We start from the raw sequence: 26,298 nt of genomic DNA, 5'->3' as shown, positions 1-26,298 counted from the left end.
CGTATACCATGGCACACTAGGCTTTTACTTCCGGAGCATTACCCATGTGTATACCATGGACATGACGCTTCCACTTCCGGAGCATTACCGGTGTGTATGCCATGGCACACTATGCTTCCACTTCCGGAGCATTACCAATGTGCATTCCATGGACACTATGCTTCCAATTCCGGGAACATTACCGGTGTGTATACCAAGGCACACTAGGCTTTTACTTCCGGAGCATTACCGGTGTGTATACCATGATACACTACGCTTCCACTTCCGGAGCATTACCGGTGTCTATACCATGGCAACCTACGCTTCCACTTCCGTAGAATTACCGATGTGTATACCATGGCACACTAGGCTTATACTTCCGGAGTATTACCCATGTATATACCATGGACTCTACGCTTCCACTTCCAGAGCATTACCGTGTGTATACCATGGCACACTAGGCTTTTACTTCCGGAGCATTACCCGAGTGTATACCATTGCACACTATGCTTCCACTTCCGGAGCATTACCAGTGTGTATATTATGGCTGGCGAGGTACGTGGAAGTTGTTAAAAAGTAGCAATCCATACAGTCCATGGGGCTGTTCATGTAATTAATCAAACAGGTCTCTCCAGCAGCCTTAAGCAGTATCTTACACTTTCTCCGTCAAAGTCCAAGACGCTGCTTAACGCTACTGGAGGTAGCGGAGTTGGACAATTTGACTACATACATATTCCAGTAAGGGTTTTAGTGTATAGGAAGTAATGGCGCTCAGCAGATATGCGTATAGTGTGTATGAATGAGCAAGTAGGTATGGTGCTATACAGGAAGGGGACACCCTTGTAACCCCTTAAAAGTGTAGGGAAAACCCTACAGCAAAATTATACAGTGTTCTCCTGTGCACACATACAATTCGAAATGCGTAAATGCAACTTAAACACCAGAAATATATATAGAGTGCTTTAGTAATGCTGGATATTCTTTATTCTTATGAAAAACACAACCAGCCGACACGTGTTTCGTCGGGGAAGAATGATCCCACTACTCTTCAGGGCTGATAAAAGTAGAATGGATGAAATGTAATCCCGTAACCGGTGATAATTCCAACCCGGCTGGGTATACAGTTGCAAAGTACACTAGTAAGACAGCAGAGAAATCTGTAATGAAACTTGTAGAAGTGGTATATTCGGCGGGCCGGTGATAATTCCAACCCAGCAGCTAGCACACATCAAAGTACAAAAACCCAGTCTGAGTAGGGGAGTTTGGCTAACACCGTCACTTGTGTATAAATGCCGCGAGTAGGAAGTGATGAAAGGTCCAAAAGTAGTGTATTATAATCCTATGCGGACGAAATCCAACCGAAATGCGGTTCACAGTGCATGTCAGAATGGTAATAGCTAAACGGCAGAACACGGGTGTGTGTTCTCCTTGCTTGTAATGAGGAGGAAAGACGAACGCGCGTCCTGGCGGCACCTATTCCATAGCGTGTGTGGCCGTTTAGTTATTACCATTCTGACATGCACTGTGAACCGCATTTCGGTTGGATTTTCTTTGTGGCCAGTATTGAAAAGACTAATTGCAGAGCAACAGCTGAATTATTGAATATGCATGTGATTGCACTTCTGCAGTACAGCCTGATTAAAAGAAAAAACTGACTGTGTGAGAGGGTAATAATCGGGGCCACCGGAATTATGTAGCAGTGGAGGGCAAAATATGCAGCAGGGTTGAGTAAATTATGTGGCAAGAAAAGGCAAATTACAAGGCACAATGCGGCACATTTTGTGACGGTATTACTTCATTATTTTGCCATTTTGTGAACATGCTAACACTGTCTGAGTTTTGGATTCACCTCGTTAGTACCAGTGTAACACCGAAATATAGTAATAAGCAGCAGATAGGTGATCAGTCAGGCTTTGTAAAGGGCTTTCAGCAGCGCTGCAAGGAAATGCATGGGTTCTCGGATTTCCACTTCCGGCAGTGCCACATACTTCAGTCCTTGTTAAACTAGGATAGGCCCACGTGATGTGGCATTACATTAAACAAATCTGTGCCTGGGCCACGGGGTGAACAATGAGGAGGAAAGATTGCAGGCTTTCTCCCCTGGTTTGTTTCTTGTTCTGAATAGATTCAATTTTGTGTGGGGCATCTGCTTTTGGTGAATACCATTCCTGTGGACGAGTGCCTTCTCTGGGTTCTTAGGTCTTCACGATCTGGCTAGGGAGCAGGCTTATGCATGAGAATGGCCACTGCAAAATATTCTAAAGGAAAACATCACAAAGTTATTGAAACATATCTGTTAAGGAGCTTAAATAATCGTAGCACAATAAAAATAACTCAGCTCTTCAATAAAAATGCATTGATTGGAATCATGTAATGTGTTCTGGTGTATTAATGTTCTTTCCAAATTAGTTATGAGATTTAATTAGAAAAACATAATTTATGTTTTTCAATGTTTTGTTATATAATATTATAGCCTGCTTGCAGAGCGAACACATTCATATGAGTTACCATGCTACAAAATCTCTATGGATAACAGAAATATTTGCAGTGCGCAACACAAATGCTCAAATAATAATACAACATTTGGGGGGAAAGATGGGGCCCTGAGATGTACAATACCTTAAAGGGTGCCCAACTGCCTTTTACTGTATATTCCTTGCTATCTCGTGTCCAGCCTGACAAATCACAATAATTTTTGTTTTCTCAGTAGATTTCATTTCTTAAGGTATATCATTAAATAAAGAAATATGTGTGGTACACCGCATTGTAATCTCAAAGTCTGTTATGATATATACACACATACATCCCACCAACACACATCATATCACAACTCACCACTACATTCCACACCATGCCAGTGCCCTTACGTCACTACACTAAGCACAACTTGCACAGAAACTTTACAGTACTAAACAAAGCAGCTACATTGCTCTACAACATACCTTAAATACATTGCCAATATCTCTGGCTAGACACTTATAAGGTCCCAAAGGCGAGACTTATTGGCTATGCCAATGCTTGTTTTTCAGGCAGACGGGTAGGTTTACAATGCCAAAGTAAAATCTACTCCTGAGTAAGGGCAGTCAGAAGAAGCACATAGCAAACTATCAACCCCATTTAGGGTGGACATCAGTATGTGTTTTTTTCCTGTTCCTCACCACCAGCTAAAACCTGGCTATGAAGGACACAAGAAACAAGCAGTGGCAAAGCCAATAGGTTTTGCCTATGTGAGGTCTATTGGCTTTGTCAATGTTTTTAGACATGTCCAAGTAAAGAGAAAAAAACACTGTAATGCTGTTCTACTTTAGGAGGAAGAAAAAAAACAAAGCTTCAATTTGTTACCTAAAAAGTAATTACTTCCACACTTAGAGCTTTGGCTTGCAAGACGGTGAGACTTGAGGCACAGGCATAACACTTGGCAACTGTGATTAGCTGCTTTAAAGAATGCACTGACACTCCTTTTGCTTGATACCACTGTGCGCACAAACAGAAGTGCCTTCAGGGTCAACAAACTGGGAAGGGCCACCGGCCTTGAAGTTTGGAACACGTAAAGTTCATAAAACGGAACTGGCAACGGGACAATTTATTTATTGAAATAGATGTTTTGTAAAGCGTCAGGAATAATCTTATGGTGTATTTTTACTACAAAGACACAAAACATGAAAAACCTGTACATAAATTAAACATCGAGTCCAGCCAAACGGAGTGAAACCCCTTACCTTGTACTCTGATCACAGGCCCAGGAAAAACTTGTCTATCGAATGTTTATGAAAGGCTCTCCTGTGGTGTCTAGCACAGTGCGTCCTCTACCTAAGCTTTTGTTTCCCCACAAGGCGAAAGGGATGCGGAGTGACATCTCCTTGACCTGTCGGTGAAGCGAAAGAGTGCGAGCAGCTCCTTATTACTCATCGTGCCAGGAATGTGCTGTGGGAGGAGAAGGCACTACTTCCCTGACCACTGCTTGATTTTGGTTAGACACATTCTGCTCCGGTGCACTTGGGGGCCTGTAGTTGTGCGACTTGCTGCCCCGCTGATATCTGATCATGGATGAACTGCAAGACCCATTAGAGATAGGGTGAGGGCCCGGCTTTTACACTGCATGCGGTAGGAGGTAAGGGGAAGAAAATGGGGGCGAGAAGTCAATTCCCAGCTGACCTGAACTAGTTCAGCTGCTTGTCACAGATGGCACTGCTGTTTTAGCCTCATTAACCACTCAACTGGAAAACCCATTGGAATGGAGGGTGGAAGATCCACCGACGTGCATGGAAGGCGTGGCAACAGTGCACATGGGTTATAGTGTTTGCACGCTGAGCCTTATCTGACAGTCACAATCACAAGGGTTTCCTGTTCTGTGACACCTCCTCCTTCCACGGCTGGCACAATGGGCAATGGAATAAACAAGCAAAAGAAAACAGGAGGAGGGCGGGGTGTTTAGAAATGGTAGAAAGCGGGAGGATGGGTTAGAAACAATGGAGAGCAGGAATAGATCAGGAGGTGGGTGGGATGGGTTTAAAAACAACTGCGGCGGTTGGTTAAAAACAATGGTGGAGGGCGAGGGTGAGCTAGAGTTACTGCAGACACAAGCACTCTCTAAGAGTGCAGGTCTAAAATAAAAAATAAAAATACCTCCGCCCACTGGAAGGACTCTGGCCGCAGGAAGCAGCACTTGGTCCATGCTCCACGGAATGGACTGAGACTCCAGGGCTCAGAATGAAGCCAGTAGGAGCCACTGGCCAATAGGCAGCAAGGAAGCGATGTAGGAGCAAGCCAATGGCAAGTAAAGGTAAGTAATGGGGCAGCTCTAAGCCCCTCTCAAGATTTTCATTTTTAATTACAAGATCTTGCAAGCATAGCGCATGCGCTGTGTAGGTGAAACCTAAAAAGATAAAGACTAACACACCTGGGAGAAAAGTCCCATGGTGTGTAAGTCATAAGTTTTTTATTTTATGAGAAATGAACTCTTGCCTCAGAGTTTGTTTTTGAGAAAAAAAGCTATGGAAAAGTTTGACAGCCGGCCATTATGTTTGACTGGTCAACCTTTTCAAACACTGACGGCAACTGCGAATGAGCCTGCAGGCATCTCTCAATTTGACAGGTGGAATAAAGGCAGGGTGGTGGACGTAATGGCAGACTGATGGATGTAAAGTCCTCCACCACCCTGTCTGGCTTGACTCTCTCTGGCAAACCCTAAATTAGGCCCTAAATGCCTCTGAAGTGGGCATCCTTTCATTGACAAGGGTACAGCATTTATTCTTTCTGCCTTACTCTGCCCCTCTTAGCTTTGTAGGTGTATATGTTCATGAATGAAAAAAATGAATGAATTTATTGTATGATTCATTAAAATCATTTCAAATCTATATAATTCGGATTAAAAATCTTCTGCAAAAAACAAAGCGACATTAATAAAACAAATGACAAAATATGTGCAAATCGTAGTGGGCACTATTTTATAGAGGAAGGGCCAGGGCAAGTCCTAATGTCTGTTTTCTCCTTTAATAGGGAACGAGCATGTTTTGTAAATTTCCCAAACTTGGCCATGTCTGCCACAGGTTCCAGAGTGTGTAAGAGGTGAAAAGCCTCTTTGGCCGAGCGGGTGCCTTGCTGCAAGAAGATTGGCCTCAATAGGGTACGGTGGGCATATAAGAGCGCCGGACAGCAGAGTAGGCATGTGTGCTAATGATTCCCTTCTACAATTGCACAGACTGCATGTATGATGGTTTCACGGGATCTCCATGTCGGTTTCAGTTGTCTTATTGGGAGTGGGACCAGTCGTGCAGACAGAATTTGATTTAAAGCACATTTTCCCACTGCCTGGTGAAGATGGAACTGGCTGTGGGATTCATTTGAGGCGTGGTTAAGGAGTCATGTAAGGCCTCTGCCTGGAGAGCTTCCATGTCCAGTACTTTTGAGTGAAGCTGTAGTTGCTTTTTTATTGTTGATTTGATGCTTATATAGTTAATGGCGGCAGTGTCCCAGTTCTCCACAACATGTTGCAGGCGCTCCTTTGTCACTATGAGATTGGGGACCAGGGATTATTAGCTCTTGTGAAGATAGTTGTTATGAGTGCCTTCATGGTGTTGTTGAGAGTGGGTGTTGTCTGGAAATAGTTCTTCGCCAGGGCCAGGGCAGCCATGCATTCAGATGTTTGCTGGACAAGACAGGATTCAAACCTAATCAATGTGCTACTTCTGTTGGAGGGAAGGTGAAACAATTTATTGCAGTCTATGCATTGGATCTTTTCAAGCTCTGTTGCCAGGATGCCGGGGAGTGCCTGCTGTGCGTAGTTGACTGAGGGGGGCAGTTTAGCCTTAGCCGCCCTCGGTATGACCATGGTCGTTGGGCTATCAAGAATGGTGTTCAATTTGCAAAGGGAATACGTGACTTCATTTTTTGTAAATGCAGTGCTGGTCTTCCAGTTTCGCACAACCATGCTCCCAGGTCATTATAGATTTATACGCAATCTAGCCTCTGTGTCCCCATCCACTCTTTTGTGTACCTTTTGTTTTGCTTGTGTTGGCTACAGGCTCTTTCCTTTATTTTGTATGTGTTCAGGGCATTAATGGCTTTTTTAAGGCCGACTTTCGTGTGGTCCTAACTAGGGTCTCACCGGATAGCGCCGGACCCAAGTCAACTGTGTATAGGTTGAATAGAAGTGGGGCTAGCATACAGTCCTGTTTTAGTCCTCAATCAGTGGTGATTTTGGAAGTTGCTCTCTCCCCGTGAGCTTGACCCCTACCCAGATCCTGGTATAGAGGGACGGGATTGCACGCAGTAATTTAGGGCAGATGTGCCTCCTCTCTTGTTTCTGCCGAAGGATGTTCTGGATCATTCCATCAAAAGCTGCTGTATAGTCAATAAAACAGGCGAAAAAAGGGGGGGGGGTGGTTGTATGGGTTGCTGCCTGATGGGCTAAGAATGAGAGGGTGATGATGTTTCCATTGTTGACCTTCCCGCTGGGAACCCTGTTTGATAGAAGGGTAATAGCCCCTCAGTGGATGCCCAATTTAGTAACTCCTGGAGCAGTTTGCTGGCATAGGCTTTGCCTCAATGTCCAACAATGCTCTTAGATGATAGCTACTTGGATCAGTGCTGATACCTTTCTTGAAAATGGACTATAGAGGAGAGCCCCTCCATGAATCCGGAACATATCCAAGGAGCCTGCATTCAGCGTACAACGGCATGAGTGCCGGGGTCCAAAACTGCTTGTCCTCTCTAAATAATGTCCAGTGGCACCGTCCTTTCTAACCCCTTTTAGGATGTTCCGGTCCACCAATTCACTACGTGTTCCATTGCTGGCCCAGTCCTCTCTACATCAGTTTCTTCAGCTTCCCTCCTAAGATCTATTTTGTTTGGGCGAGGTTTGTCATGGCGCTCGGTATAAAGGGATTTGACATGCATGATCCATTTCTCCACTGATAACGAGTTCCCTCTATTGCATCCCCTGTGGCAAAGGGTGTTAAGGTATTGCCAGGATTGTTGGTGTTTATTGGCAGCTGTCAGATCGAAGATTTTAATCCACTTGGCATCCTGGGCTTTCTTCTTCTGTTCCCATACAAGGTGTTTGTGTTTTTTTTGCTGCCATCCTTAGCTGCTTCTTTTAAGAAATACTTTTCAGTTTGCTATGAGCCCTTTGTTTCACTCCTAAGTGCTGTGTTCTTTTTTTTATCTCTGGGGCAGGACCAACTTGTGGGTTGTGTAGTGTTTTGCTGTGAGCATAGGTTTACCTTGTAAAAGTACACACAGTTCTGGAGTCAACCCAGACTAGCCCTTGATGATGGCTAAATTTTGTTGCCCGGGAGACCAGCCTTCCAAGTTTACATCCCATCTTTCGAACTTTACTATGGTAGTAGTTGACCATTTAATCCTCCACAGCAGTCTGTAGTGCTCTTCAATGTTGGTGCTTCCCAGTGGGCGTAGGGGTTGCGGGTTCTATCTGTTATGTCCAGGGCAGAACAGCAGGGCGGCGTGATCACTCTCATTTCGCTGGATCACCTCATAGCCTGTGATAAGATTGTCTAAACCCTGATTGAGTAAGACATAATAAATTGTGGTTCAGTTATTAAAGGAGGGTGGATAGGTAGTCCCCGGGTTGTACTTTTTGGCTATGGAGTGCGGTTATTCAAGATTGTATGTCTGCAGGAAGGTGTTAAATCTCAGTTTCACTGAGCGTCCTGGGACCTGTGCTATGCTCTCCCATGTGGTGTGTGCTGAAGTCTCCCAGTAAGATAATTTCATAGCCTGGGTTATTAGTTTTTCTAGCAGGTGAATCAGTAGGTCCAGTTTCTCTAGAGTGCCTATGCCGTGGCCATTAAAGTAGATGCTGATAGTTAGTATGGTCAGATGGCCGATGGGGCCTTTTAAGCCTTTTAACATGCTAGATTGGAACATCCCTAAGGTGCTATTTAGATCCAAGAGAGTCAGGTTTATTGAATTTTAGATGTATGCGGAGATCCCTCATAAGGGCCTACCAGGGTGCGTTTCTTTGGCGGGCTTATGAAGTTCAGCATAGTTGGCTATCAACGTTGGTGTTAGTGCCCATTTCTCCAGGCAGTCTATGTCTGCTTTGTCTGGAAGTGAGGGAGTGGCCGTGCTCTGCAGGATCTTAGTGATTCCAGCCATGTTCCACATCACGGTGCTGATGGTTTTAGTTTGGCCTGCCCCGCCCTGGCCATTCCTGTGGGCTGTGCTAGGAATGTCTCAAATTCTTTTGAACGAGGCTCGCAGCTACCCAGCCCCAGTAATCTGGGTCCGGTGTGTGATGGGATGCATTGCTCTGTATGTTGGTTACGTGCCGAGCTCCATCCTGACTGTCTAGTCTGCATGAAATGATGAGATTCTCGAAGGTTCACGAGGTCCCAGTCCACTTTGTTCCCTTTAAGATGCCCTTCTTGGGGCTGCTTTTAGGCTGGAGAAATAGAATATGCGGATATTTTTCTTTGACCATCGCCTGTACTTGAATACCCCAGTCTGCGAACTTCCCCATTTTGTTGAGTACTGTGCTGGAATCGCGCCATGTTACGATGGTCAACTCTTTCCCTATATCCAGGGCGACAACATCAAACTGTACCCGGGTTATATCTTCGCTGGTGATGTAAGAGAGTGATGGAGTGTGCTGTAGTAGTTTTAGAATGTTGGCACTGTTAAGAGTGCTCCTATTGCCGCTAGAAGTATATTGCAGGGCGAGTATCATTTTTTGGGGGCAGCCAGCTCCAGCCGCATTATGACTGGACGTTTGATACATTTCGCGATGGAACCTCTATTCGGGGTAGTTTGGGTAAAGATATGCTTGACAGTGCCCCGGCCTGGCCTCTCGGGGAGCAGGGGATTTGAGATCGTGCAAGAGTTGCTATTTTGGTTTGTTCTGTGTCCCTTGTGTCAGGTGTTTGCTTGTTCCACTCTCTCACAGCTATTTCTCCATCAACTGGGCCTTTTTGGTGTTCTGCTACCCTCCCTGTGTTGTCTACCTTGCTGCGACCTGTCGTTGTAGACATCTCTTTCAGGAGGCCTCAGTGGCGTAATACAATATGAGGGGCCACGCTCCGGATTTTATCAGGAACTCTCGGGCGAGAGCATCGTGCTGAGAAGGCCCCCTGCAGTACGGGGCCCCCGCACCGCGGAGGCTGCGAGGGCCTGTGTTACGCCACTGGGAGGCCTGGCCTTCATCATTGGGTGATTTTTCCTCTCATCGCTGTACCAATGGCTGTGAAACCCATGCAATTATGACTATGGTGCTTTTGCGATGCAAAAGATATTCTGAACTTCCAAATGGGTGGCACGGCCAGGTTTTATTTCTGATGTCTGTACCTCTCTTTTTTGTCTTTCCTTCTCCACTTCAGATAATTTAGGGATCTCACAAGATCAGGGTTTTTGCCTGGGTATGGTCCCCAATATTGTTGACCTAATGACAATGCTTGCCAGTTCACATGTTTCGGGGTAAAGAACGGTTTCCCTGTATTCTTTCAGGAACCTAACAAGGTCCCTTCCGTGTCTGTTTCCATTACCCCATTGGGCAGTGGACAGTTGGGCGTGATCTATAGATGGGTAACACTGGAATTACTTCCCATGGAATGGTAGTGCATTATTCTGTTTGACCTGTTAAGGGAACCCACGCATGGCAAACATTGTCCCATGTCTGGGAAGAACCATCCCTTTGGTAGGAGTAGATTCTGATATATAATAATCCAAAGGAGATACCTATAAACATGCAGAAGAATTTGTTGACCTCCTCAGCAAACTGTTATATCCTCCTTCTCTATTTGCAAGTGTTGTTTAACAAATTTAAATGAAAATCTGCTATAGCGGTGCCATCTCCTTGGTTCAAATGGTCTGTGGTGAGACTCAGTCCATATCCACACACTCTTGCCTCATAGGAGCACTGGCAGTGGCCTTGTTAGAGTGGCAAATTTGACAATCTACCCCCAAAGTTGTTAGTCATGTCTAGGAAGCTCATCAGTTCAGAGACATTCTGATATGCCAACACAATGTTTGTATATTTCAAGCAGCCAGTGAGGCATAATCCATTGATGGATAATGCTGGAATGGATTATTCCTTTTCACCAATTAAAGGATCCCAGGCATGGCAAGCATCTTCTGCTGGTCGAGAAGAACCACCTCTACAGTAGGAGTAGATTGTGATCTATAATTATCCAAAAGAGATACACAGCCCTAAATCTGCCTAGGAGCATGTTGAATGTATTCTTTATTTCACATTTCTTTTTCAATGTATAAAAGTACAGGATACCAGCACACAACTACTATTTAATCTCTGAAACTGTTAAAATATTAATCCATTTAGGTATATGGCCATAAAACATGCATAAAACCACTATCCTAAACCCATATTAAAAACAATTGTCAATCTCATTTATACCAAAAATTTACATCCCAGGAGCATATACATTTTATATAACAGCCCCTTCATCAGATAAGATCAGGAACATAGTTCTGAGGACTTAAATGTGCATTTTGACATAGGAGCAGATAACGCGCAGAAAAGACTACCCCTGAACTGTCCTTATATGCTAAGGCACTGCTTGAAGTTAAAGCCCTTGGGGGCTCCCATAGAATTAGCTGGTTGTCTGAAAATAAATCAATTTTGATCGACTCAGGCATGGGTGAGTTATGGACTAACCCCGAGACTGCTGTTTTCCCCCAAAAAAAGAGCTTTAGGGACACCTACTGGCAATGGATTAAAGGTAAGCGTCATGCTTCCTTGTCTGGCAGCTCCTTGACTATTACATACCAGTCTGTCAAGGACGAATCCGCCTTTGAGGTGTATTGGGATGTCATAACACAGCAGCTGGATCGGAAATTATTCCATTAATTCAGAGTAGGCACTCTCCCGCTACGCTGTTTTACTAAAGGGTGGAATTCAACTGGCAATGATACATGTCCCATTTGTGAGGACCAGACTGAAACAGTTGACCATTTTTTATTTGTTTGTCCTGAGTATCATCAACCGCGACGGCTATGGTTGCGCCCTGTATGCCGTGAATTGGGCGTCAGATCTGCACAGGTGGCCACCAGAATATTAAAATCTGATACATCTACTTTTGTGGTCATTGGTGTGGCTACATTTATTAGATGGGCATGGCTCCTACGGAACAGGCGTATTAGCCACAAACCCCCCGGCCCCATATTATGTAGGAGTGATGGGGTGTAGGTTTAAAATTACATTCAATTCGCTATTCACTTGCAATTTAATATTTTTCTTATTACTGTTTTACTGTGTTATTTATTAATTAGTCTATCTTGTTGATTGTGCTAATTTTATTCCCTTTTAATCAACTGTATTGATGATTTGCTTTTACGTCTTTTATGATGAAATACTCGAAATAAAGACTTTCTTGACTTGACTTGACTTGCATATACATTTTATATAACAGCCCCTTCATCAGATAAGATCAGGAACATAGTTCTGAGGACTTAAATGTGCATTTTGACATAGGAGCAGATCACACGCAGAAAAGATGAAAAAAAAATCTCTAGTATTATGCAACTTCAATTTATTGGAAGTAAGACCTGCGCATAAGGATGGCCATACATTAAACATAATTTGCAACAGATAAAGATTTATCCAAGTTAGAAGTGCTGTTACTGTGCCCTGGACAGATGATTTTATTCTATGTTTTATTTTTGAACTCGATAACAAGTATAAATCAAATCAGGTGGAAGAGCCACAAAGGCTAGTTTGAAGTTGGCACAAATTAAATATTAATCGTCTAGCACAGAGTACCCACTGTGACCCAAATGTTGAGGTGTCTGCAGGGTCAGCTTTAGTGCTGGTGGCGCCCAGTGCGACAATCTTTTTTGGTGCTCTCAACCCATGACCTCCTCCTCGGATTCCCTCACTACCACCCGGCAAAATTGCACCTCATCTCTCAAGAGCCCCTATCTCACGTACATTTCATTTGTTTTAAAGCTCTGGTAAAGGCTGGCTTTACAATTCCACTCAGTGATCAACATAAAACCTGCCACTAGGCAAAAGTCCAATCTCTCTTTCTAGCAGGAACATTAATCACAAGAGTTATCTTGACATATATATTGCTGCCTGAAAGCTGGACCCACAAGGAACTCTGCAACAGGTGCTTTTAAATCTTAAGTTATTGCTAAATACAGTGCCCCAACATGATATCAGTACCCCCTCCAGGTCAGTGCCCAGTGCAGCCACACCGGTCACACCGCCATAAAGTCGGCCCTGGGTGCCTGCCCTAATATGTTACTGTTACAATACAATCAGCAAATGTTACCAGTGGTTAAAAAAAATCTGAATGGAGGTTAGGAGGGGAAAAAATTAGTGGATGAGGAATTGGCAAAACAATAACATATACTGTGTAAATGAGAGTGCGGCTAGCGAAAAGACCAAGCTGTGTCTATAAGAAAAGAATGGATGTGTTTAAATAAAGGCTATACAAATGGATAAGAAAGACTAAAGTAAGCTATTATGCCGATAACATTTTAAAGTCATTGAACATATCTAAAGCAGTTTTTGAAACAAGTGAAGCAAACTCCAGGTCAAGGGGTGGAACCCCAGTCAGTGTCCATTTTCAATAAATTAGCTGACTGCTTTTAATAAAGAAGTATATTCAAAATCTCAGTTGAGGTCCAGCATAACTTTTCTCAGGACACTGGAATAGTTGCAGAATATAGCTGTGAGGTTAAAAAATCTCATGCTAGTTTATGCAGTTTGAGCCAGAAGAATTTATGTCCCTGATAAAAAGTAGTTAACCATCAGGCAATGATACCAATATCCTTCCTGTTAGGCTTTATAAAAACTGCTGCCATATGTCTAGAAAAATCATTCATCTAGTACTAAGAAGCAGGGGCCATATTTATCAAATAGTTGCATCACCCGTGCAATGGGGCGCAAGGGTGACGCACCTACTAAGTAAGATTTATCAAGCCATGCAACGCCACCTTGCATGACACCCAAATCCTTTTTGTGATTGATGGGACCCTACCACAAAGGCAGAAAACCATAAAAGTGCATGATCAATATACAACAGTGGATCACTACTAATCAGCTGAAGCTATATGGTGAAAATAACTGAGATTCTGGTACCATTTTGGGATACATTAGTGTGGAAATGTAGATTTCGGCCTGCATCCTTAGGAGAAACCAAAATTACAGTTCAGGTTGTGAAGACTCTAGGTGGGGAAGTTTGATGCAGCACTCACTATGGAAGAACACGTGAATACAGTAACCACGTCCTGTTTATATTAAATCTGCATTTTGAAAAGGATAGTATAGAGCAGATAATCCAGAGCTTGAAATAATTTATATCATCGGAGCTGGATTAGTGTAAGGCATGGTACCATGGTCTCCCAGTAATAGCAAGCAAAAAGCGCCAGGTGGTACAGAATGCGGCCGCTAGGCTTATCTTTGACATTAAAAAGCATGAACACTTATCACTTGTAACACTGCACTGACTATCTGATTTGTACAGAATCATGTTTGAAGGCTCTGCCTAGGTCACAAAACTCTTTACACAAACGACAAAAGAGAAACGCCACTATCCAGAAAATGTACAGGTCGATTTATTTTTCTCACACATGTTTTATTAAAGTTTTATACCATGACAAGTACATCATTGTATCTTAGACCAGCATATATTACAACAATATCAGTGTCTTCCATTGCCTTTTAAGCCTTTCCACATGTGACTCCACCCCTCTCGCAAGGTCCCATCTTCCACCTCCCCATTCCGTTAGCCCAACTGGACTCCCCGGGGCTGAGCCAAACATCTCCCTCATCCTATTACCTCCGCCAGCGGGTCCATGATCTGATTCCTGCCACACATAAAGCAGTTTAAAATTTAAGATAAGATAATTCAGATCTTAACATTACCAGATGTTCACCTCTGGGTGGAAAAGCTTTTGCTATAGCAGCAGCTAGATTATGGAACAACATGCTTGCAAATTTGAGAAAAGAAACATCATTATTGACTTGTAGGAAGCCAATAAAGACATGACTCTACCTCCACATGTAACATGTATTATAGTGGTTTGGTCTGTGCAGATTTTTGGTGCAAACTCAAGTGCAAGCTGCTCTCAAGTGGATAGCAGATGGACCTTTAATTCCTGACTGAGGCATGACACAACAGATTAATATGTTTAAATAACATGAGGCATATTTGGCCACACAAAAATGACATAGAAGTGTTAAGTTTCCAAACCAAGAAGGTTTATTAGCAGATTAACAAAGTTACAAACTCAAATCATTGAAATTAGTCGAAATTGCACATACAAAGACAGACTAAAACAGGCTCTCCTTCCCTATTTGGCTAGACTAGGAAAGTCATGAAGCTTGAGGGCAAGTCAGGCAGAAGCTGTCAACAGAAGAAGCCTCTAAAGGCAGAATCAAATGAATCAAATAAAGATTTAGTCAAGCAAGTGGAAAAGGGATTTACCCAGGAGTTAAACTCTTTCGAGTGAAAAGAAAAGGCATCATTCCTAAATGGAACAAAGAAAGCATCTCCTGACTAACTCCACAGTTCATTAGTTTCAATCTTTTTTGTATCGAGACTGTCGCACCTACACACCAGTGCCAGGAAGGGAGCCAATCAGGATCGAGCATGTTAAAAAACAGAAGCTTCAGTTGTCAAGTCAAGTCAAATGATCTTTATTCGGATATATTAAAAAAAACACCCAGAAGCTTCAGTTGTTTTCCATGCTGCATGACCGTAGGTTGATATCTGTAGTGGAATGATAGACTTTGGTCAGGATGCTCTCATTCCTGGGGGCTTTTTCATTATTTCACTCTACGAGGAACACAGAAGATAAACATTCATGTGAAATCTAAACAAGAAATACATTTAATTAGCTTTGGCTCCTGTAACGAGAAAGAGGAAAAATACGCAATAAGCAGAAAGCAGGGCAACCAGACGGGAGCCATTTCAAATTTAGTCGTATATTAACAATGGTCGGCTTTAACATGAACGTCACACGGTAAATATATTTCATTTTGCAGATTAATGTAAATATATGTGCAAAGCATTTAATTGAAAAAAATCCTATCGCATGCATTCAGGCATCCACACATTGCTGTCTTTTTACTCCCTGCTTAACCAGCATTTATAGGCTAGTGCCTAGAAACTCATTTAGGGTGTTAGCCCAAGCGAAATGAATATAAGTAGAAATACAAGATAAAAATACAGATGAAAATGTTGACATCTTCAGCAGACAGCAGTTGCCTCATTCTGTACTTTAATGTGTTGAGTATCGCATTTTAATTAAAATATGCGCATAATGGGGTCATCTAATAGAGTACCCTTAATTAGTTCAAATGGTCTTTGATGCCACTCTGGCCATAGCCACATACTCTTGTCTCATAGGAGCTTTGGCCGTGACACTGTTAGAGCGGCACGATTGACCACAAACTAGGTAGTCACGGCTAGGAAGTCTAGGAAGCCCATCGCTGCAAAGATAGTCTGAGATGGAAATTCAATGTTTATGTCATTCACAATAAGTGATTCTGTATATACTTTATTTGCCTTCTTTATGTGCCTGATGACATTCCAGGCTCATAATAGCTTTGGCTGTGACATTGCCAGAGTGCAATGCAAAACAGAGTGGTATGCTGCTCCTACTGGATGTTACAGGTAGATGTATGTATAGAACAATGATGTGCTCACTTAGGGCAGGAGAAAAATATCCTCCTTTCGGAAAAAGACCCTCACACACCCAGTCAGCTAGGTGTCTTGCTTCATCATTGGGTCTGCTCCTCGTCGGGTCGGCGCTGCAATACCCGATTGGAACCCAAGATGGGGCCATTTAGTGGAGATCTTTTTTCCTGGCTGTTGGGTGCAGTGCGTGTGAGGGCCCTAGTGAGTGTAGATGTGACAAATGTGAGGATAAAACAGGAAATAGAGGTCCACTCAGAACAACTTTAATTAATGTGGCCACTATCCTGATTAAAAAAACAATGCGCGCACCCCTGCTCTAAGGTTACAGGGGACTGCGCTTTGGAATCAGACCAACATGTTTCTTGCCCTAGGTCAAGTAGACGGCAGTTCTTCAGGACCGATGTAAGATCTATCTACACTTTTTGGTGGTGGTCCAAAGTAGTGAAAATTAGTGACCACCCATACAGCACTCTAAAAAGTAGTATCTGTAGATCTACAACATCACCTGTAAAAAGAAAGATTCATAAAGATTACTGTGCCATTTCAAAACAGTATCTACAGTTCTAAAATAATCGTGCAATACTTCAAGGCGTCTGAATCTACAGCGACAATAGCAACCAAGAGATAGTCATGTGCTGAACATGTATATGAACTCACCCGATTAGGTGCAGCAATGTGTGACAACGTGTACCGGCAGGTGTAGACACTGAATAGTGCAGTGTCCTAATAAATAAAGAAATTGAAAAGGTAAAAAGATAAGTATACAGGGAACAATGCCTGCAGGCAGTTACTCGACTCAGGGGTGAAGAACAGCTAGGGACCCAGTCGGGGCAGTCCCTTTTACAATAACAGGCAACATGAAGTATAGATATGCGTACTCTCTGTGCGTTGCTGTCTTAGGGGCCCAAGTAGGTTTCATGCAGTATACCCCTGAAACCCCCCTCGCACCCAAAGCAGGGTGTCAGATAGGGTCAAAGTGCGTGCTGCACCTTCTAGTGACCCTGGATGTTGAGGCCCTCTACACCAACATCCCACAAAGAGCGACTCTAGAGGTGATAGAGGATGCCCTCAGCCGGGAGGACTGGGACTCACCCACTCCAGTAGCCTTCATACTCGAGTGTACCTTAGCTTTGACAGAAAACGTCTTCGAATACCTGTCTCCATAATCTTTAAGGGAGAAGTGTATGTGTATGTGTGATATAGTCCAAGAGATTGGAGTAGTCAAATGTTGGTTGGGTTTCACTTTTGAGAAAAGTAGAGCAATGTGAGTGGCAAGCATTCTCTGTCCTTTACCATGCATCATTACATACTTTGTGTGTTGCGCAGCTCAGTAGTAATGACGTGTCTTTCTGAAAATGCATAGTAATGTATTAAGAGAGAGAAATAAGAATAACATGTTGTGTTGAGGCACGGTCTGTGTCAATATTCAGGACCTGATTCACAAAGGTAACTGTACACTTTAGAGTTTTTTTTTTACTATTCACAGTTTTTTTCCTCCCGATACTTTACCATGCAGAGATTGCCAACCTGCCTGCGGAGTCTCACAATGGTAAAGTATAGGAAACATTTTTTTAAAGTAGTTAACTTGAAAATAAATATTAAAATAGTATAATGTTAAATAATAATGTAAATTCATTTCATACTTATAAAATAGAACACAATACAAAAATGCTACAGCACTATTACATTTGCTTTGAATTAAAACTTCAATTAATGGAAATATATTAAATTAAATATTTTTTTCTGAAGTTTACATTAACAAATAAAGTCTTACCTAAAGAAAAAAAATTTTTAAAAGTGCATTAATGCTTATTAAAACAAGTATACAGAAGTAATTTTAAAAAGTTCAATATTTGTAATTAAAAATGTATTGCATTATCATTTTTTAATTCAAAATAGTCTATCAAAATATTTGATAATTAGATAATAAATATATACTATTTATAATATGTTTTAACAATAATTTATATTTGATTATAATTTTAAATATTGTTAATAATTTAATTTAATGTACCAATATTTCCTATGGAGTTATGGGAGGGTGTTGCAATGCCGGTGGTTGGCCATGTGTAGTGCTAGACTTAATACTGTCTGTTCTTTTAATAGTAACGTGCACTCGGAGCTTGTGAACACCGAAAAGTAGTAAACTTACTAAAAAGTGTAAACTTCCTTAAAAGTTTATGTTACCTATGTGAATCAGGCCCAGTATGTCTAGGCTGTCGGACTTTCCGCTCAGTAGCATGGTAGAGCAAAGTTGTAAATTTTATGTATTTGCAAATATTATACTTTTATTGGACTTCAAAAGTGCAACAGTAATATTCGGTTGTAATACGAGCCGGGTGTAACATAGGGACCCACACTTCGAAGGTGCTCCTCTCGGCACAGTGCTCTTGTATATCTCTGAGGTGGACCACTGAAGTAAAATTCTAGGGCCCCAACCAAATGGTGCAGGGTAGGCACGCCTTTTTGCGTTATGTGACTGCACACAGGTAAGTAAGCATTTTCGATACTCCACTAACATTTTTCAAGAGGCTTTCCCCAGGCATGCCAATGGCTTGAGGATCAAGGTGGTTGAGCAGTGCTTTATTTTTTAATACACAGAGCTCTAAATGTCAAAAACTGTAATTCCTAACAAAGTACAGTTTTTTTGGCTACACTGGCACACACCAAGGTTTCATAGGATGGTCTCCTTCTAACATTGCTGTCCAGGCAGGTCTTCTCAGGCCTAGCACTGGAATAACAATAAAATATCTTTAATAGCAAGCGGACCTGCCTGGATGTCAGTGATCCAGCCCTCCTTGGCAGTCGCACGAGTTCTAAGTGAGTTAGGCTTTGTCGGCCTTTAAATAATTCTTAAGCAGAATTGTCCTACAATGGTCGTCGAGGTCCACAACGAGGACACACTGTTCAGAAATATGCATTAGTTAAATGTCTTTACAATGAATTAAGATGATCGTCATTTAAATATCCCATGGTGGTTAATGTAGCTATTGGTGTTGAATATCAAACTTTTGTCAGCAAAGTTGGGTGACATGCATAGTTTTTGCTTCGTGGAAAACTGCAGAGTTTACGAATTTTACACACTGTCACCTGCAGGTAAACTTTACTGCATTAAGGAAGTCTTGGCGGGCTAATTTATTCCAAAAACATACTTTTCATGGCATATTTCATCCACTACAAATTAAAATTAAGTTATTTGCAATTTAACTCCCACAAGACTTACTTAGATTTATTCTGTTTATTCAAACTTTGCAAAGTTCCCAAACTTAATGAAGTATCAAAAAAGTTCCAAAAATTTGAAGTAGCAAAAGTTCCGAAATTACACACTCCTCTACTCACAGCTTGGCATGATTGTGACTCTGGGGGAATGGTGTTGAACGTATGTGTTCTAAACTGTAATAAAACAAACACAAGTGCACTCATCTTTATATTTTTCTTTTGGCAGGTTAGTGAAGGATGCCCCATGGGATGAAGTCCCTCTTGCACATTCATTGGTTGGATTCGCCACCGCATATGATTTCCTGTATGACCATCTTAACAAGACTCAGCAAGAAAGGTTTCTGGAAGTGATTGCCAGTGCCTCTGGATATATGTACGAGACGTCATACCGGCGTGGATGGGGGTTCCAGTATTTGCACAACCACCAGCCCACTAACTGTGTGGCCCTGCTGGCTGGAAGCCTTGTCATGATGAACCAAGGTTAGCAATTATAAATAGGGTTCCTGGATTTATGGTATTTGTTTTTTTGACATTTCTATCTGTATTTCTTTCTTTTTATTTTACAGAGTTTTATATAGCGCAAACTTGACCCGAATCGGGTATCAGAGCGCTTTACATAGCACCAGTTGCATTACATGAGGACACATTCATTTTTTTGGGTAGGCACCCGGAGATCTAGGGGCATATGTATCAACATCTCCGTTTGCGATTCTCAAATAGCGATTTTTTGAGAATCGCTATTTGAGAATTGCAAAACGGGATGTATCTAAAAATTCGCAAACATTTTGCGATTTTTTAAAATTCCTTAATTGCGATTAGCAAATTGCGAAATCGCAATTAAGGAATACCTTCCCATTCATTCCTATGGGCCAGGAGGCCCATAGCAATGAATGGGAAGTCTTTCTCAATTTGCGAATCGCTATTTGCTAATCGCAAATTGAGAATATTTTCAAAGGTGCAAGGGTGTCATGATGACACCCTGATGCACCCCTGAAACAGCATGTGTGCACATATGGCGCACATACATGCCCTAAGGGCATGTATGTGCGCCACATGGCACTTTGAAAAATGCCAAAAAGTGCATTTTTCAAAGAAATCGCAAATTACCACCAACTTGAAGTTGGTGGTAATTTGCGATTTCTTAAGGAGAAATCGCACAACTTGGGTGCGTGTTACATAGCATTTAAGGAATCGCAATTTGCGATTTCTTAAATGCTTACGCAAACTTAAGAAATCGCAAAATTAGCGATTCCTTAAGAATGCGCTGCTGAAATGCCTCATACATCTCATTTTGCGATTTTGTATTCGCAAACGCTGTTTTTTTGCGATTCGCAGCGTTTGCGAATACAAAATCGTTTGATTCATATGCCCCAGAGTGATTTGCCCAGAATCACAGGATGTTCAGCGTCATTGCCGATACTCGAACCCATTTCCTTAGATTTGCATTCGACCGCCCTAGCCGTCAGGCCAACTCCTCTCCTATCCATATTTATTTTTTGCTCATTTTTTTTTGTATTTATCCAATTATATTTTGTGTTTTCTGTATAAATTAAGTTACAATGGGTATTTTTCCACATTAATTTGATTGATAAATGTATACTCACATTTGAATGTCACATTTGAAAGTCCAAAAGGTTTCAGCAGTATGCAGGTCAATAGCATTATCTGAAAACACCTGCATTGTAGAATAGCATAAATAACTGTAGATCTGCACTTAATTAAGCTCAATTACGAAATCTAATGTCTGGCACAGTAGAAAAAATCATCTAAAGATTTCTGTATTTAAAAATAAATACTGACAGCAATATAAATAGTTTTCTGTCTGTATTTATCTGTAAAAATCTGTAAAAACAGAAAGGTGGGAGCATTCATTATAAATCAGAGTGGTAGAAGTCCTCCATTGTCTTTTATCCAGGTGGTACCAATGGTACACATTGGTTGCAAATGTACCCAAAGGCAAGCAGGTTAGTTAAAGGGACACTGGATGTTGATGTGTTCCCACTTGTATCCTTTTAAAAATGTTATTCACAGTCATTTATTAAACACTGATTTGAACCTCCAACATCTTATAGTGATGGGACTTCCTCTTAGACCGTTAATACGAGTCTTCCGGTTATGTGTGATAATTATTGCACAACAATCGACACTGAGGTGTGTGGAATATATTATGCATGATAATCAGTGCATATTTGCTAGCTTTGTCCCTAAAACAGCATGATGTAAAGATTTTGGTGCTATCAGCAGAAGAATACTCATGTCCAGGGATTGACTGACATTGTCCTCCTGATAGATATCTTCAGATTTGACCTGCTGAAATGTATAGAGGGGATTCCGTTTCTATTGCACTCAGCGTGTGCCGGGTGTGATAGACGATGCAAAGCTCTCTGATATGTGTGGTAGCGTTACCTTACGTATATGAAGTTAATGGGTCATTCTTAATGAGGGCCATGTATCTTGTAGTTATCTTCACCATTGCTATACCATCTCACTGTGGGCGGAAGGTCCCACCCACACAGGTTACAAACAAATGTATAGAAATTACCGAACAGTAGGTATCTTCGTTAGCTTTTGAATTGTTAACAATGTCACTCTTCTCTGGCAATTAAGCGTAATCACCAGAATTAAAATGCAACTTCCTGTAGAGTTTGACTAATTTGGCAAGATAGCAAAAGACACACAATGCTCAAGTGCTCACTTTGCCACTGGATTCAAGATAGCCTGGCGGATGAGGGTTGCTTGTTTCCGGTCCAGGGAAGACATGGCTTGGCAGTTCGGGCTGAACTGTTCCCATGAGGCACAGGGTCAGACTGATTTGCATATGGCCATGTCTGAACTGAGGTGGTGGAGTGAGCTAAAGAATGATGATGGATTAAACCCAGATCAGTTGACATGGGGTGAGTGTTTGATTTGCTCAAACGCTCCGTCCATCGTCCCCTTTGGTATCGCTTTGTTTGCCCTAAGTTGGCAGGGTATGCCCAGACGTGGGTCCCTTGCTCACTTTGCCACTGGATTTAAGATAGCCTGGCTGATGAGGGATATGAACCCGAAACCGGTCCCAGGATGCTTGTTTCCGGTCCAGGGAAGACATGGCTTGGCAGTTCGGGCTGGACTGTTCCCATGAGGCACAGGGTCAGACTGATTTGCATATGGCCATGTCTGAACTGGGGTGGTGGAGTGAGCTAAAGAATGATGATGGATTAAACCCAGATCAGTTGATTGGGGGTGAGTGTTTGATTTGCTCAAACGCTCCGTCCTTCATCCCCTTTGGTATCGCTTTGTTATCCCTAAGTTGGCAGGGTATGCCCAGACGTGGGTCCCTTGCTCACTTTGCCACTGGATTCAAGATAGCCTGGCTGATTAGGGTTATGAACTCGAAACCAGTCCCAGGATGCTTGTTTCCGGTCCAGGGAAGACATGGCTTGGCAGTTCGGGCTGGACTCTTCCCTTGAGGCACAGGGTCAGACTGATTTGCATATGGCCATGGCTGAACTGGGTGGTGGAGTGAGCTAAAGTTTGATGATGGATTAAACCCAGATCAGTTGACTGGGTGTGAGTGTTTGATTTGCTCAAATGCTCCGTCCATCATACCCTTTGGTATTGCTTTGTTCGTCCTAAGTTGGCAGGGTATGCCCAGACGTGGTCCCTTGCTCACTTTGCCACTGGATTCAAGATAGCCTGGCTGATGAGGGTTATGAATCCGAAACCGGTCCCAGGAGGCTTGTTTCCGGTCCAGGGAAGACATGGCTTGGCAGTTCGGGCTGGACTGTTCCCTTGAGGCACAGGGTCAGACTGATTTGCATATGGCCATGTCTGAACTGGGGTGGTGGAGTGAGCTAAAGAATGATGATGGATTAAACCCAGATCAGTTGACTGGGCGTGAGTGTTTGATTTGCTCAAACGCTCCGTCCATCATCCCCTTTAGTATCGCAGTTTGGCAAGATAGCATACCTTTATATTGCATAAAGTCACAGGGTTTGTGGACCACAACTATTGTATTTATATTATTTTGAATATAGTGCAGCCTGCTCCTTTGCCCCCCTGCCAGACACTTTGAGTTGATGCTAGTAGGCACTGTATTTAGTTTAGGAAACCCTTAGAAATAGACCATAGAAAGCGGCTCCCTCCCTCAGGAGAGGAAACACAGTCCACACCTAACTACAAAACGCAGACAGGAGACCCGGCCGAGGGTAGGAAGACAGCCAACAGCAACATCTGCAATCTAAAATGACACAGGGAGGTAATTTGTCACAATTCAATAGTATTGTGTGATAGACCCCCATTAAATACAAAAGCTTAATACTCGCCTAATGCAAAAGTCACTACAGCCTCAAATTCTGGATCCCGTTTTTGAAGCTTTCTGGATCAACACGAGAAAGGATTAAATGCCTCAGACAAGATTAAGAAGATGGTTTAGAAGGGGAGGGCGAAGTGCCAGAGGGAAGAGCCTAGTCAGAAAGCTGTCCTAGAATTGGGAATATGAGGACTCATATAAAGGAACCAGTTAAAGCCAGTAAAGACAGGTAGCAGTCAAGTGAGAAATTAAAATGTGAACCCAGAAGAGTACATAATCACCTAACAGTTAAGAGAGTCCTAGACAAGCAAGAGAGGCAAGGAATGTCTTTTCAGAAAAAGTGATGGACAGCAAACAAATCCAGGTAGGAAGGAAGTTAGAAAGACATCCTTTCCTGTTTTAGCTTGCCTTTTAAGGGCCCCTTGCTTCTCTCTCCTCTCTTCTTCCTCCTGACTCTCTCTTTGCTCTGGCTGGCTGGAGGATGGGAGTAAAAACAAGCATCATTTCCAGACAAGGCACGTGGAATTCCTCTGTAGCCTGATCCAGTGATTTATACCTGGCTGCTAGACTGGGGCTGACCTACTTTTCTGCCACTTGCTTGTTTTTGCCCCGTGTGCCAGAAACTCCCCACAGCGGACAGGGTTTCCAAGGATGTGGAGTACCAATGCACTGCAGTTCATTGTACAGCCCCAGGCACCTGGAATCCATACCCACCCTTCACTGCGCTACTAGAAATGTCACCAGCGTTTTTACAAGGGAAGTAAGAGGTAATACAAGCCAGGCCTGTCTCCCTGTTACCTGCTCTGTTCTTGGTCCTTGCAGCCCCCTCTTTGTCTCTCTTCTCCAAATTCCACCACCCTTTCTGCCACCACCTTAGCATCACCACCCTACCACAATCACCGTATCACAACTCTACCAACATCACCTTACCACCACTACCCTACCTGCACCCAACCACCACTTCCACTACACCACATTAATACCTCCTCCTTACCATAACGCCACCCTATCTAGCCCACTACCACCCTACCATCCCAACCACCCTACCACCACCATCCTAAGCACCACCACCCTATCAGCCTACCACCATCCTGCCATCCCCACCAGCCCCACTAGCCTACAGCCACCCTACTACCACCACCATCCAACCAGTTCTAGCTGCCCCCTCTTTTTCTCTCTTCTCCAAACTTATTGCCACATGCCACCCACTGTAGTGCTACTCTCCAAATTCAGTGCCACGTCACCCACTCTAGTGTCACTTAGTGTCTGACTGAACATTATGCACCACATGTGTCTCCTCCACGCTTGCTGAAGTAAAATATTGTCTACATGAGCACAATACAATCTCAAAAAATTCTATACATTAGTAGATCCAAGTATAGTCACTGGGTTAACACACAAATAGGATACAAAAATTCATGCACTAGCTTTGAAACTGAATCAGAGTTGTTGAATATTTTTCTTTCATGAGCACTTTGCATAATTTAGCAAATGGTAGACAATCAAACTGGGGTATTTTGCAGTGCAGTTGAAGAAGGAATCTTATGACATGTATAAAAGTGGGTAAAGTTGTATGTTAGTTGCTATTAACATGAGGGCAAATCTCTAGAACTTTATGAAAAGAAAGAGGATGTATGATAGGGAAGACATTGTAGCCTCCTCTTTAGCACTTTCAGTTCCATGTCTGTGTGCTAATGCTGTAACTTCTGGAACTCCACCTTGCTCTATGTCTCCAAGGACACAAGGGCCGTGTGGATTTGAATTAATAATTTGAAACCTTAAATTTAAAATTAATTTTGTTTGAAAACTTTAATGAGAAATATTTAGTATTATACAATTAAGTCTGTGCTCATTGCATTCAGCTTCAATCGTATAGTTTGAAAGAGTAATACAACTAACGTTTTAAAAATCCTCATGCCTTGGCCATTATATTGTCTTGCTATTGCTTTAACTGAGTAGATTTAAAATTCAAATTCTATCGCTAGTCAATTTTGGCTCCAGAGCAGTGTTGAGATGAGAATATCCCCTGCAGGATAAACAAGCATGTACCCCTGTCTGAAGTGCCTGACGGCTTATGCAACTGTTATACTGACTTTTTATTTGGCCCTGAGATCACACTAATCTTGTGTGTGCACAGGGGCCTAGACCGTATGTGGCCCAGAAGGTCCAAAGAAAAGGCAATGTCAGAATTAAGGACAATGCGCTAGAGTCAAGAATGATAATGAATATCTCAGGGTGCAGTAAGTAATATGAACAGGGACATGTAAGTCAAAATAACGTTTGTTATTTATTTTATGAAAATATGCAAGAGAAAATTCAGGTGCTCACATAGGAAAGTGCCAAAGAATGTGACGTGATAAGTGGGGGTGACTTTAAAATATAAACATCACATTGACAACACAAAGATGAACTCCTCATGAATAAATTATTCAAAGTGTACTGAGTTCTTGTTGTAGGGGGTCGACGGCGTTTCGATCTCAGCTATTCGAGATCATCTTCAGGACATAGCAATTGTGAGCAAGCTGAATTCAAAACCGGGCTGTGCCGGGGAGCGAGAAATGAAGCAGAGCACCACAAGGGGCATGAAAACCTGATACTTGAAGCGGAGTGCTTTGAAGTATTCCAACTGTGACTGGCGTCCGCCGGTGAGAGTATTGAGGAGTGATATAGCACGTAATTGGAACA

At 42.6% G+C, this 26,298-nt stretch overlaps 1 protein-coding gene across 2 annotated transcripts in view; it reads left to right on the top strand.

The window, feature by feature from the left end:
- Nucleotides 1–26,298, top strand: part of DSE (dermatan sulfate epimerase) — a 335,009-nt gene that overhangs the window by 271,800 nt on the left and 36,911 nt on the right. For both annotated transcript variants that reach the window (XM_085612171.1, XM_085612170.1), the window contains exon 3: nt 19,549–19,802. In XM_085612171.1, the coding sequence (XP_085468297.1) occupies nt 19,694–19,802 (109 nt within the window). In that variant the 5' untranslated portion in view covers nt 19,549–19,693. The remainder of the gene's footprint in view (nt 1–19,548; nt 19,803–26,298) is intronic.

This window comes from Triturus cristatus, chromosome 6 (assembly GCF_964204655.1).
Source record: "Triturus cristatus chromosome 6, aTriCri1.1, whole genome shotgun sequence".
Lineage (NCBI taxonomy): Eukaryota > Metazoa > Chordata > Amphibia > Caudata > Salamandridae > Triturus > Triturus cristatus.
This window is presented reverse-complemented; position numbering and strand designations above follow the sequence as displayed.